Source organism: Rhinatrema bivittatum, chromosome 1 (genome assembly GCF_901001135.1).
Source record: "Rhinatrema bivittatum chromosome 1, aRhiBiv1.1, whole genome shotgun sequence".
NCBI classification, from domain to species: domain Eukaryota; kingdom Metazoa; phylum Chordata; class Amphibia; order Gymnophiona; family Rhinatrematidae; genus Rhinatrema; species Rhinatrema bivittatum.
Window position 1 is genome coordinate 272,616,802 of NC_042615.1, and position 14,945 is coordinate 272,631,746.

The 14,945-nt window shown below is 46.6% G+C and overlaps 1 protein-coding gene across 4 annotated transcripts in view; it reads left to right on the plus strand.

Moving 5' to 3' along the window:
* Nucleotides 1-14,945, plus strand: part of LOC115087474 (dynactin subunit 1-like) — a 314,922-nt gene that overhangs the window by 111,289 nt on the left and 188,688 nt on the right. For all 4 annotated transcript variants that reach the window (XM_029594711.1, XM_029594702.1, XM_029594721.1 and 1 more), the window contains one exon: nucleotides 3,840-4,037. In XM_029594711.1, coding sequence (XP_029450571.1) covers nucleotides 3,840-4,037 — 198 coding nt within the window. The remainder of the gene's footprint in view (nucleotides 1-3,839; nucleotides 4,038-14,945) is intronic.

A 14,945-nucleotide genomic window follows, 5' to 3' on the forward strand; every position in this document is an offset into this window, starting at 1 on the left:
ATTTCATAGAAATGAATTGCTGTCCCTGATTTCCCAGACCTTGAAACAGCAGGGTGTCCCTGGTTTGGAAGCCATGATGGAGCTGAGGAAGAATCCCATTTTGGTTTCCTTACGTAAAGCCTCTTGTTTTTTCCCTGTGATGGATGCAATTCAGGAAATCACTGAACTGGATTGTGACACCACAGAGGCAAATTTTAAAGGGGGCGTTGGACATTGGATCCAGCTGTGAGAGAGTGTTTGCGTTTTCCCAAAGTGGATGCACTGGTATGTGCCGTCTCTAAGTGGACAACTATCCCCATAGAGGGAGGAGTATCCTTGAAGGATGTACATGATAGAAGGATTAAGGTTATTCTTAAGCAAGCCTTTGAGGCGGTGCCAATGACCTTACAGATTGCTTCCTGTTGTGCCCTAGTTAAGCGATCTTGTCTGCTCCTCTCTCAGGAGGTTGATGAGTCTGGAGGGAATTCCAGAGCGGTTATGGAACCTGCTGCCGCCTTTTTAGCAGACGCAGGCTGTGATTTGGTCCATAGCTCGGCCAGAGGAGTAGCTTCAGTGATAGGGGCCAGGCATCAACTCTGGTTGCAAAACTGGTCAGCTGATGCAGCCTCCAAAGCTAACCTTACCAAGATGCCCTTTAAAGGCTATCTCTTGTTTGGGAGCGAGTTGGAGAAACTGGCCAGTAAGTGGGACAAGTCTCTGGTTCCTCGGTTGCCGGAGGATAAGAAGCAATTACAGCGCCACTTTGGTATGAAGGGTCATCTCCGGGGTTCTAGGCAGTTTCGTCCCTATACAGGGTTGACATAAGAACATAAGAAATTGCCATACTGGGTCAGACCAAGGGTCCATCAAGCCCAGCATCCTGTTTCCAACAGAGGCCAAAACCAGGCCACAAGAACCTGACAATTACCCAAACCTTTCAGCAGACTCGGCCTTTTGATAGGTCTCAGACCTTTCGTCCCCAGCAGCCCAAGAGAGGAGTGGTCTTGGATGGTGGACCTTCCTGAGCTTCCCAAATGAAGGTTTGCCGTCCCATCTTCCAGAACAAGAGATAGGGGGATGTCTCTCTCTCTCTCTCTTCTATCTGAGGTGGGTCGAGATCACGTCAGACCCGTGTGTCCTGGAGGTGATACGAGAAGGATATGGGCTGGAATTTTGCAATATTCCTCGGAATGTGTTCATGGTGTTCTCTTGCCACTCCCCGCGGAAGAAGCAGACAGGAGTTCACGCTTCAAAGGCTCCTCATGCTAAGGGCTGTGGTTCCAGTGCCCACGTCTCAAGAAAGTAAAGGGCGATATTCCATTTATTTTGTTGTGCCCAAGAAGGAGGGCTCCTTTTGTTCCATTCTGGATCTTAAGAGAATCAACCGTCATTTGAAGGTGACTCATTTTCGCAAGGAAACCTTACACTCTGTGATGATGGCGGTGCAGTTGGGGGAATTTCTGATCTCCTTGGGTCTGTGAGAGGTTTACCTTCATATTCCCATCTGATTGGAACACCGTTTTCTACGCTTTGTGGTGTTGGGGCACCATTATTGGTTTTGGGCGCTGCCCTTTGGTGTAGCCACTGCTCCCAGAATATTTTCCAAAGTTATGGTGTTAGCCGCAGCCTTGGGGAAAAAGAAGGGATCCTGGTGCACCCATATTTGGACTGGCTGATTTGAGCCAAGTCTCTGGAAGAGAGCTGCCTGGTGACACACAAGGTCATCTCCTTATTGCAGAAGCTCGGTTGGGTGGTGAACCTGATCAAGAACAATCTTCAGCCAGTCGTTGGAGTATCTGGAGATCTGGTTCAACATGGGGCAGGACAGTTTTCCTACCAGAAGTTCGGATCCAGAAATTTGTCTCAAGTGCGTCAGTTGGTGAACACCATATGCCCGACGATGTGGTCCTATTTACAGGTGCTTGGCTTGATGGTGGCTACCCTGGAAGTGGTGCCACGAGCAAGGGTGCATATACATCCTCTTCAGCGCTCTCTGCTGTCTCGTTGGAACCCGCAGTCTCAGGACTATGTGGTTTGGCTCCACTTGCCGATGGAAATCTGCTCCTGCCTCCATTGGTGGTTGCAGGAGGATCATCTGAGAAAGGGAGTTCCCTTGTCCTCTCTGATCTGGTTGGTACTTGCGACAGATGCCTCTCTGTTGGGGAGCTCACTGATTGGCATTAATGGCCCAAAGTATTGGAATGCCAAAGAGTCCCGTTGGAAGATCAATCGCCTGGAAGCCTGGGCAGTATGGCTGGCTTGCTTGCAGTTCAGCCACAGGCTGCGGAATCAAGCAGTTCGCATGATGTTGGACAACGTGATGACAGTGACCTATAGCAATCGCCAAGGAGGAACCAAGAGCTAGCAAGTGTTGCAGGAAATAGACCAGCTTATGGAATGGGCAGAAGGTAATCTGTAGATGATCTCGGCCTCTCTCATTGCAGGAAAAGATAAAGTAAGAGCAGACTTTCTCAGCAGGGAGAGTTTGGACCCAGGAGAGTGGGTGTTGTCAGCCGAGGCATTTCAGCTGATTGTGGATCGCTGGGGCCTTCTGTTCCTAGACTTCCTGGTGACTTCTCGCAATGCGAAGGTTCCTAGATTCTACAGTTGCAGGAGAGATCTGTGGTCCCTGGGAATAGACACTCTTGTACAGGTCTGGTCAGAAGACAGATTGCTTTATGCCTTTCCTCCATGGCCCTTGCTGGGCAGGATAATTCACAAGATTGAAGGCCACAGAGGGCTAGTACTCCTGGTGGCACCGGACTGGCCCAGGCATCCATCGTATGCAGATTTGTGAAGACTCCTGGTTGAGACCCCCCTTCGTTTTCTCCCGCACATGGATCTGTTACAGCAGGAACCAGTTCTTCACGAGTATCCGACACTGTTCTGTCTTACTGTTTGGCCTTTGAGAGGGCTTGCCTGTTAAAGCATGATTATTCCTCTGTGGTGATTGCTACCTTACTCCGCGCTCACAAGTTCTCCACTTCCTTGGCTTATGTGCGGGTTTGGAGAGTTTTTGAGGCCTGATGTGATGAGTAGGATGTTCTTCCTCGTTCAGTTATTTTGTAGCTTTTAATTTAGGTTTTAGTGCCTTCCTATCTGGTGTTTTGTTTTTTTTTCATAAGAACCATTCTGTTTTACAATTTTCTTTTGAACCAGCTTTATCTGCCAGCTTACTCTGATTTCAAAACCATGCATTGGAAGACGGGGAAGTGGGGTATGTATAGCATTTTGGAACATATACTTCCGTTGTCATCTGAATGTTGAAATTCTGCAACCTTTTGAACTGCTGCTGCTGCTCTCTCCTAGCACTTGGTGCATAGGGTTGTTGTCCACTTGGTTTCCTTGCCTATAATTACTCTCCATTAATTGAGGTCCTTGCTACCAGTAATGGCAATCTAGGTAATTCTCTTATTGTCGACTATTTCAGTTTGCACATGGACATGCATAGCCTTGCCATGTTAACTGATTTTTAAAGCAATTTTATTTTTTTTATTTATTTGTATCTTATTTTGACTTGTCTAAAATTACCTGTTTTTACTATTGCTATTATGTTCTATTTGTTGTAGTCATTTTATTTTTCAAAGCATAGAACATGACAGGAGATAGACCATATGGTTTATCCAGTATGCCCATCTGTATTATATGTATATTTGTTATGTAATGTATATGCTTTTTGTCTATCTGCACAATTGTAATTTTTGATGTAATTTTTTATTTTAACCTCATTTTAGAGTAATAACAGTTAAGAATCATTGTATTTCCAAGCATAGTTAATTCTGTGAATACTGAGAGTTCATTGCATTAGAAAGAGCTTTTACCTGTGTACTTGAATACTAACTTATTCTGTGGTCCTACAGGAGGAAGAGAGCCTACGTGCGCAAGTGAAAGACTTAGAGGAGAAGCTAGAGACCCTGAAGATTAAGAGGAATGAGGACAAAGCCAAGCTCAAAGAATTGGAGAAATACAAGATTCAGCTGGAGCAGCTTCAAGAATGGAAAAGCAAAATTCAGGAGCAGCAGGCTGACCTACAACGGCAGCTTAAAGATGCTAAAAAGGTGAGTTTAGCAATGCAGTGTGGTCATTTTTTGACTTAGGTTTATAGAAATTCTATGAATTCTGTCAAGAAGCTGCTCTCCTTAGGGTGTTGTCCTCGGGAATTCTTTTCTCCACAGGCTGATAATCTGTTCAAAAACAGCCTGGACTTCTAAGGATAAGTTTTCTGTACAATATCCAAAAGTTCAACACAGCTTAAACTACAGCAGTCTTGAAATACCTGCAGATTCCAGCCTGGCAAAACGTTTATCACTCTAATTTAATTCCATTGTCATTTTACCTCCCCCAGTCTGCAGTCAGGAACAGTTTTTACAGTCCTCCTTTTAAGGAGAGTGAAGCAAAATCCCTCAAACAAACATACCTTAGATCATTTATAGCTCTGCAAACAGCTTTTAAGGTACTCTAGAGTACCATAACCCATAATAGTCTAAACAGATTGTGCGACTACCATTCATCCACAGTTGTTTGGAAAGAAAAATACTTGAACTTCTAGCTAACTGAGGCAGAGAGACAAAAGCTATCCACCTTGCTTTAATATTGAAAGGCTGCTAGATCTTCTATATATTTCATCTCTTCCACACCACCTCTCAAAGATTATCAGGTAGTTCAATTTCCATGTTCTCGGGTTCTTTCCCCAAGTTTGCTCCAGCTCTCAGCCCTGAAACGGGTTTTCCTCCTTCCCCTTCCAAAGGCCAGCTGTCCTCATCCTTCCATTGCACACTGACTGATTAAAACCACCTGATGGGAGTGCTTTATCTCCCAAGGCCTTCTGGGAGATGTATTTTCCCATGGTAGTTCTATCCTCTTAGACTAATCTTTAAAGGTACCTTCTCTGTTTTCCTTTTTGTTCTTTGGGTCTGCTTGTGATGAGTACCGTGACACCTCATCACAATTCAAACGTGTATGCTTTAAGGAACACAATATCACGAGGTCCACATTTAGAGGCATTTAGCCAGCTAAATTTTGAATATTTTGGGCACTTATCCAGCTAAACTTTAGCTGGATATCTCATCTGGAAACAATTTGGCCAAATAACATAGGGGGTCTTTTCTGGGGGCATTTCTGGGAGGAGTTGGGTTAGCCGGATAATATATCTGGCTAACTTTGGTTATGCCATAGAGCTGTCCTAAAGTTAGCCAGACAAACTTATCTGGCTATCTTTAAAATAGTCATCTATATTCAGTTGTGTGTCTGCACCACTGAATATCCCTCCAAAATTAGCTGGTTATGTTTATCCAGTTAACTTTGCAATCTGGACAGTGACTGAATATGGACCTCAGTGATTTATGCCTCAGGTGATGCTTTTGTTATCCACCATAGAGGAAGCAGTTTTTTGTGCATTCTTTTAATTATTGACTAAGTATGATAGCTTGTTTTTCTTTTTCCTCAGCTGTGTGTGGGCTTTTGTGCAATAGGGTTGCATGTCAATTCCTAACTTTTACATGAGGTTTTTTTGTTTTAATTTAGATAACTTTCATAAATCCCTTCCATACAAATTTGCCATACTTTGGGCCATGTTCATTTATCGGAGTACTTGCCCCATTGCATCTCACATTTTGAAGATAGTATTATTTATTTATTTATTTGAATTTCTTATATACCGGCATTCGCGATGGGAGTCGCATCATGCCGGTTTACAAATAACAGGGTGTGATAAGAGGATAAATACTTAAAAAACTTAGAACATTAACATGTGATAGAAGAATAAAGTAGCAGTTACAATAAAACAGGGATAAAATGCAAACTTGGAATGTAGAGAAGGCGAGAGAAAGATTAACAATGAGATAAAAGATAATAACCAAGGTAAATAAAAACCTGCCAGTTTAAATGAGTAAGAACATTACGGAGTTGTCAAAGGTTATTGATTACCCTGACGGGAGGTCTTAATTGCTTGAGTTGAGAGTAGGTTTAGTTGGTATCTGGAAAGGCTTTCATGAATAGCCAGGTTTTAAGTCTTTTTCTGAATGTAGGGAGGCAAGGTTCCTGTCTCAGTTCTGGTGGGATGGAGTTCCACAAGGTAGGTCCTGCTGTAGAGAAAGCCCTGTCTCTGAGTGTCATATGGTGAAAGGTTTTTGCAGGAGGAACCTGTAATGAGTCTCTGTAGGACTCTCTGATAGGTCTGGCTGAGGAATGCTTTTTAAAAGGGATTTGGAGGTTAAGCGGAGAGAGTTGATGGGATGCTTTGTAGATGGTAGTAATGGACTTATATAAGATTCTGTAGTGCACTGGCAGCCAATGTAAGTCTTTGAGAATTGGAGATATGTGGTCTCTTCTTCTTGTGTTTGTCAAAATTCTGGCCGCCGTGTTCTGAACCATCTGAAGAGGTTTAGTATGAGAAGACGGGAGACCTAATAGAATAGAATTGCAATAATCTAACTTAGAGAAGATTATCGATTGCAAAACTGTTCTGTAATCGTGGAAATGGAAAAGTGGTTTGATTCTTTTTAAGACATGTAATTTATAAAAGCAGTCCTTTGTGGTTTGATTAATAAAAGATTTTAGATTTAGCCGATTGTCAATAATGGCTCCTAGGTCTCTTACATGTGAAGTTTGAAAGCCGGTTGGTGGATTTGAGGTGAGGTTGCTGTTTTTGGGGGAGATTATGAGGAGTTCGGTTTTTGCGGAATTTAAGATAAGATTTAGACTGGAGAGGAGGTTGTCAATATTTTGAAAGCAGTTTTCCCAGATTTTGATAGTTTTAGTAAGGGATTCTTTGATGGGGATGACAATCTGGACGTCATCTGCATATAGAAAGTATTTGAGGTTCAGATTGGTTAATAGTTGACATAGGGGTAGGAGGTAAATGTTAAAGAGCGTGGGGGAGAGAGAGGAGCCCTGTGGAACACCTAGCGTGGAAGGGTAAAACTGTGATTCTTTGTTATGTATTTTGACTTTATATCCTCTGTTTCCCAAGAATGATTTGAACCAGGCAAGAGCAGAGCCTGTTATTCCGATGTTCGCTAGTTGATTTAGGAGAAGGGAGTGATTCACGGTATCAAAGGCCGCCGATAGGTCGAGGAGTATCAGCAGGTAGGCGTGACCTTTATCGAGACCCATGATGAGGTAATCTGTCAGAGATATGAGAAGTGATTCTGTACTTAAAGATTTTCGGAAGCCGTATTGAGTGGGGAATAATATGTTGTTTTCTTCGAGGTATTCTGATAATCTGGTGTTGACTAATTTTTCTGTAACCTTGGCTATGAAAGGAAGGTTGGATATTGGGCGGTAGTTGGATGGATCTTTAGGATTAAGGTTAGGTTTTTTTAATAGGGGTTTGATAGAAGCAACTTTCAGGTCGTCAGGATAAATTCCTTGGGCTAAGGAACAATTGATAATGTCAGTCAAGGTTTTGGAGATGGTATCTGGTATTAGCAGCAGTAGTTTGGAAGGGATATGGTCAAATGGGTGCGATGATGGTTTCATTCTCTTCAATACTAAATTGGTCTCTGATATAGCAATGGGTTCGAAGGCTTGTATAGCAATGTCGTTGCCGAGATGGCGGTATGTGCTGGATGGAGCTAGGGTATTCGTTTTTTAATTTTTTTTTTAATTTTTTAATTTTTATCATTAATCTAGAGTGTTTTTAGATCCTAGATGCTACATGGTTTGTAAGCCAGTTTGATCAGTGCTCGTGCAATTGCATTTCCTAGCGTGTAGCGGATGGACTCAGGACCAGGACTCAGGACCGCCTCCAACTGATAGCAGTTGGAGACGGATCAGATTTCAATCAGATTTCAGCTCCAGTACATATACCCCTGCAGGAAGCTCCGCTCTTCAGTATTTTCCGTCTCCATAGCAGTTCGGACTCTACACACGCTTGCACAGCGTTAGAGTATTTAACCAAAGAAATCCAAAACAAAGAAGAAAACTTATCTCTACAGACGAGCCACGCTCTCCTGCAGTGATACCTACGGGTCCCTCCCGCAGTTGAGATTCCTGAGGTGATTTCCGCAATCCCTCAGAGGCAGGCCTCTGTCCGGCAGCCGACTCCCGGCGTGGACTTAGCCCTCGGCAACGGGTGCGGCTGAGAGGCAGCGGGTGCAACTTCGAGCGCGGCGGTGAAGGTATTTCCCTCTCCCCCCGCAGCCGGAGACCGCCCGGGACGAGACCGGGAAACGCCGAGACAAGATAAGGTAGAAAACTTCCTAAAAGTCTCCGGTCTCCGAGGATTGAATAACTGCATCGCTCACCAGCCAGCGTCACTGCTAACGGGTTGATCAGCCCTATCCGGGCTAGACCCCGGTCCGACATGAGGGTCCTCCCACGTGGAGACCCTCCGAGGTGATAGCCATATTGCTCGTGTGGTCGCCGTCGCCATTTTCACTTGATCGCCGTCCTGTCCGCTGATTCGATCCGTGCGCATAGAGGCGAGCCGTGCGCACAAAATCACTTGCGCGCGCATAAGGCCGTGCGCACAGCAATGCACACAAGGGTGCCAGGCACACAGCCACACGCTTCACTGTGATGGGTGCATAAGTAAACCTGTGCGCACAGCAGCGCGTGCATCTTATTGAGCGCGCATCCGACCTACACACACACAACTTCGGTGCACCCGGAGTGCATAACTAAGCCTCCCAGTGTACACTTGAATGCACAAACCGGAGTTTTCTACAGTCCTACATGCACAAACCATGGCACCACTGGACAAGAAGCTCAAGGCTCAGGGCCTCTGCCCAGCATGCCACATCAGAGCCTCGCAGTATGAAGACGCCACGGCCCTGTGTCTACAGTGCAAGGAGGCTCTGAGTGAACCAGGCCAAGGTCCTCTCCAGGCGGTACTGTGATCTGGATCCACCAACAGTACACCGGATATGGCTACCCCCGGCGGAAGCCTCCCTCAAACGGGGCTCCCCGGGAACGTGTTACTGCTCAATTTAGATCCAGCATCTTTCTGCTGGGTAGAATTCTTCAAAGGCCTACATACCTTTTGTCCACATGTAACCGGCGCCCCCGAAGACACAGCCACAGCCTGCCCCAGAGGACCCAAATATCCTGGGACCCACTAAACCCAGAGAAGTGCCCCTTTTGCCTAAAAGCCCCAACTTTGGGGCCACGGACACCTTGCACGAGGATCAAGACTCCCTGGAGGAAGGGGAAATCCCTCCAGGAACGGAACCTACCAAACCATGAGGCTTTCTTCGCTAAAGACGAACTGTCAGACCTTGTGGCTCACAGCCTGAAAGAGCTCGCTATCCCAGGCACGAGTGCCACAGGGGAACCGAAGACAAACCCCCTCCTCAAGGGACTCCGTCAGGCCTCCCACCATTTCCCTTTGTTGCAGGCCGTTCAGCTGATTGACCTGGAATGGGAGGCTCCGGAGGCCACGTTCAAGGGGGGACAGACCCTGGCAGCCGTATACCCCCTGGACTCTGCTGCTAAAGACCTCCTGACATTCCCTAAAGTGGATGCCATGGTCTGCGCGGTCTCAAAGCGCACTACCATCCCAGTCGAGGGAGGAGCGGCACTCAAGGATGTCCAGGACAGACGTCTCGAATCCATCCTTAAACAGTCATTCGACATTTCAGCTATATCACTACAGATCGCGGCCTGCTGTGCCGTGGTAACACGCGCCTGCTTATCAAAGACCAGGAATGCCACCACACCCGTCGAAGCACTAGAACGAGCAGTATCATTCCTCACGGATGCGACCTCCGACCTGGTATGCACCGCAGCCAGAGGTGTTTCGTCCATTGTGGCAGCCAGAAGACAACTCTGGTTCAGAAGCTGGTCAGCTGACGCGACATCCAAGACTAGACTCACGAGAATGCCCTTTAAGGGAACTGGAGAAGTTAGCCGACAAATGGGGCCAATCCCTAGTACCGCGGCTACTGGAGGATAAGAACAAGAGAAGCCAGCACCCCTCCCCCCCCCCCGAACATCTAAGGGCAGGGGATCACAGCGCGTCAAACCGTACAGAAGTACATATCAAGCATCTTGCCCCGCAGGCAGGGGCTAGTTCTTTCGGAACAAACACACCAAAAGGGGAGCCGGCGCTGGTCCAGGCTCCAGTCGCACCCCGCAATGAAGATCAGCCGACCCATCCACAGGAAGAAACCATAGGGGGCAGGTTGAGATAACTTCGGATAAGTGGGTCCTAACTATCATTCAAGAGGGATATTATCTGGACTTCCACAACATCCCTCCGGACAAGTTTGTGAAATCTCCCTGCCACGACCCTTTCAAGAGGGTGGCAGTGGAACCTACACTGACCAAATTGCTCGACTTAAAGGCCATAACGCTGGTGCCCATGCAACAAAAAAATATGGGGCACTATTCCATCTATTTTATCGTTCCCAAGAAAGAGGGTACGTTCCGGCCCATCCTGGACCTCGTCCGTTAACCGCCACCTGAGGGTACCTCACTTCCGCATGGAAACCCTACGCTCAGTCATAAGGGTGATATAACCGGGAGAATTTCTCACATCCCTGGATCTGTCAGAAGCCTACCTATACATCATGGTCCATCACAAGCATCAGCGTTTTTTACGCTTTGCGATCCTGGACCACCATTACCAGTTCCGGGCACTACCCTTCAGGTTATCCACAGCACCCGGAACGTTCACCAAAATCATGGTTGTAGTGGCGGTGACACTGAGGAAAGAAGGAATCCTCGTACACCCATATCTGGACGATTGGCTGATCAGGGCAAAATCCTCAGAGGAAAGTCATCAGGCGACCACCAGAGTCAAAACTCTACTGGAGACCCTCGGGTGGGTGGTCAACACAAACAAGAGCTATCTGCAGCCCTCCCAATCTCTGGAATACCTGGGAGTCCGGTTCAACACCAGACAAGACAAGGTCATTCTGACTCCTACAAGGAGAACAAAACTGATGAACCAATTGCGAAACCTGTTAAGCAGTCTTCACCCCAAGGTGTGGGACTACCTCCAAGTCCTTGGGCTTATGACATCCACACTGGAAGTGGTCCCATGGGTGAGAGCTCACATGTGACCCCTACAGCATTCTCTACTGTCACGATGGAATCCAATGTCCCAGAATTACTCCGTTCGCCTCCAGCTCCCGGAGGAAGTTGGAACCCAGCTACAATGGTGGCTACAAGAAGACCATCTGAGCAAGGGAGTAAGGCTATCCCCACCAACCTAGATCCTGCTCCTCACGGATGCGAGCCTACGAGGGTGGGGAGTCCACTGCCAGGAACTGACCGCCCAGGGGCAATGGGACAAGGAAGAGTCGGGATGGAACATCAACCGACTGGAAGCACGGGCAGTCAGGCTAGCCTGCTACGGTTCAGTCACAGTCTCCGGGGCAAATCGGTCAGAGTCATGTCGGACAATGCCACAACAGTGGCCTACATCAACCACCAGGGAGGAACCAGAAGCCAACAGGTGTCCCTGGAAATAGGCCCCCTAATGGCGTGGGCGGAATCAAACCTACAAGAGATCTCAGCCACCCACATCGCGGGAAAAGACGTGGTCACTGCAGATTACCTCAGCAGAGAATGTCTAGACCCAGGGGAATGGAGGCTGTCACACACAGCCTTCCAGTTTATCATAAACTGCAGGGGAACACCAGCCATGGACCTCCTGGCAAGCCAGTCAAACACCCAAGTTCCCAACTTCTTCAGTCGCAGACGGGAACCACAATCCCAAGGGATCGATGTTCTCGTCCAGACCTGGCCACAGGAAATCCTGCTATACGCCTTTCCACCATGGCCGCTACTGGGCAGAATCATCCGCAAGATAGAACACCACAGGGGACCAGTACTTCTAGTGGTCCCGGACTGGTCAAGAAGACCGTGGTACGCAGACGTGCGAAGATTACTGACAGGGAGCCCTCTTCCTCTATCTCCTCACAGGGATCTGCTCCAACAAGGCCCGATCCTCCACGAAGACCCAACTTGATTCTCTCTTAGATCTGGCCATTGAGAGGACACGCCTGAGGAAGAGCGGATACTTGGGGGCGGTGATTGACACTCTGCTTCGAGCACGCAAGTTTTCCACGTCTCTAACCTTCATATGAATATGGAGAATATTCGAAGCCTGGTGTGAAGACCGCGACATCTTCCTGTGGACAGTCAAGATTCCCACGATTCTGGAATTCCTGCAGAACGGCTTACAGAAGGGGTTGTCTCTCAACTCCATCAAGGTGCAGGTGGCCGCATTGGCCTGCTACAGAGCCAAGGTGGGGGGCGGCAGCCTAGCCTCTCACCCGTACGTCTCCCGCTTCCTGAAAGGGGTCAAACAGATCTGACCACCCCTAAAGTGGCTGGTATCTCTATGGAATCTCAATCTAGTCCAAGATTTCCTAGCAGGAGCCTCCTTCAGACCCATCTGCGGTCTGTCTCTCCGACTACTAACATTGAAGACTGCATTTCTAGTGGCAGTCTGTTCGGCCGTCGCATCTCTGAGCTTCAAGCACTGTCCTGTCGAGAACCCTTCCTCAGTTTCACACGAAGATCCATACAGCTATGCACGATCCCCTCCTTCCTCCCAAAAGTGGTTTCTCACTTCCATCTAAACCAAACCATCTTGCTGCCATCGCCAGAAGAGCATAAGGACTCTGAAGAATCTCGCCGCCTTCACCATCTTAACGTCGCCAGACTCCTAGTCCGATATCTGGAAAGGTCGGAATCCGTACGAAAGACGGACCACCTCTTCGTCCTTTACAGCAGGAAGAAACAAGGGGAAGCGGCCTCACGGGCAACCATAGGCTGCTGGATCAAAGAAGTTATCAAGGCGGCCTACGTAGAGGCAGGCAAGCCTCCATCTCTACAAGTCAAGGCCCATTCCACTAGAGTCCAGGTAGTGTCCTGGGTGGAAACCAAGATGCTGTCACCCGCCGAGATCTGTCGGGTGGCGACATGGTCCTTCATTCATACCTTCTCTAGGTTCTACCGTCTGGATGTTCAGGCTCGGGAGGACACAGCATCCGCAAGGGCAGTACTAAGTGGGTCATGGGCAGCCTCCCACCCGGTTCGGGAACAGCTTTTGTACATCCCATTGGTCCTGAGTCCATCTGCTACACGCTAGGAAATGGAGAAATTACTTACCTGATAATTTTGTTTTCCTTAGTGTAGACCGATGGACTCAGTATCCCACCCACGGCTGCCGACAATCACGGAAACCTCGGGAGACAATTTCCCGAGAGCAAGACACACATGGGTAAGCCAAGCTTCCCTCTAATTAGGACACCCATACCTACCGGGTGTCGGCATTTCTTGGTTGAAGTGCACTGGCAGTTTCTAGCTATATCCACATCAACCAGTTCAAGTTAATCAAAGTTAACCACGTTAATCAAGTTCTTCAGTCACATATATATCCACAATTGCTTTTCGAAGAGAATACTGAAGAGCGGAGCTTCCTGCAGGGGTATATGTACTAGGGCTGACGTCAGATTAAAATCTGATCCGTCTCCAACTGCTATCATTGGTCCTGAGTCCATCTGTTTACACTAAGGAAAACGAAATGATCAGGTAAGTAATTTCTCCATTAATGCATCAGTTTGATCAATCCCAATGCCTGGCATCCAGCATTTGACAACTTATATTTGAGCTACTATTCTCTGTTTATTACCCTGTTTATCTTTTGACAAGTAATCTTAAGAATAAAGAAAGCGTTGGGCATAATCAAGGACTGTTGGGCTATGGTAAGTTAATACAGTTGTGCTCATAAGTTTACATACCCCTGGCAGAATTTGTAAGATATGTAGCATTTTAAGAAAACATGAGTTGTCAGTGAAAATCAGGATATGCTCTGCTCCTATCCTGCCTTTCATAAGACCCTCCAGCCATTATGGAAGGAGTTTATTATTTAGAGATGAGAGTTCCCCAATAGAGTTATTTAGAGAAATGAACCAGTCTGGATGTATAAAAATAAGTCTCTTTATTCAGATACGTTATCTTATTATTAGCTTATGAAGCGTTATACTTCTCAAATCTTATCTTAAACAGTACAGAGCTATAAGTATGATAACAATAGTGATTGCAACTATAGCAATTAGATAAATATCTACTAAAGACATTTTTTCTTGTAAAATAAATTATTTCTAGTACATGCTTAGCTAATACTAGCTAGGGTTCTCTTAGCAGAAAATAACTAAAAGGCTTACCAATTTCATGAAGCAATTAGCCCGTTTACTGTCTCTCTCGTGCGGTCAGTGAGAGTTTATCTTGCTCCGCTACCGTTCTTCTCCCGTACTGTTCTTAAAAGGGGTTTAAATAGACAGAACAGCCAGGCCGGTGGGGGCTCAGATTTTGAAGCCCCCCCGCCCCAAGGACAAAGATGATAAAGTTGGAAGGCATCCCAATTGAGGAAAGTTAACTCCCCCCCCCCCCCCCCCCCCCCGAAAAGGGTAGCCAGGTGGGGGCTCTCATTTTCTAACTCTCCAAGAACAAAGATAAGTAAAGTTTCTTATACTTGTTTTAAGCCTCCAAGGACACAGGTGTCTGAAGTTGGAAGGCATCTCAAAAGAGGCCCTCATCTAAATAATAGTAAAAATTGGATTTCATATGCTTTCAGTATAAACATGATTTAACTGACTACACCGTACATGCATGATTACAAAGAAACACATTTTCTAACACATTTTCAGACAGAGTGATCAGACAAAACACATCTGTGCTATTCTATGATGCATAATTTAATTTGAAAAACATTAAAAATAATCATTTAACAAGCCATAGCAATAAAGGAAATGATCGAGGAGAGATTCAACAATTCCTTAGCACCTGGACCAAAATATTCACGGACCAACGGGTATTAAGGATAGTTTGAGAGGGTTACTATCTGAATTTCTCTCACTGCCCCCTCTTGTCTCAAGAGGCTCGCAAGCTACTGCAGCAAAATGCAATCCAAGAGATAGCCTTGCCACAGCACAGTACTGGGTATTATTCTTAATATTTCCTCATCTCCAAGAAATTGGGGGACTTCTGTCCAATCTTGAACCTCAGAT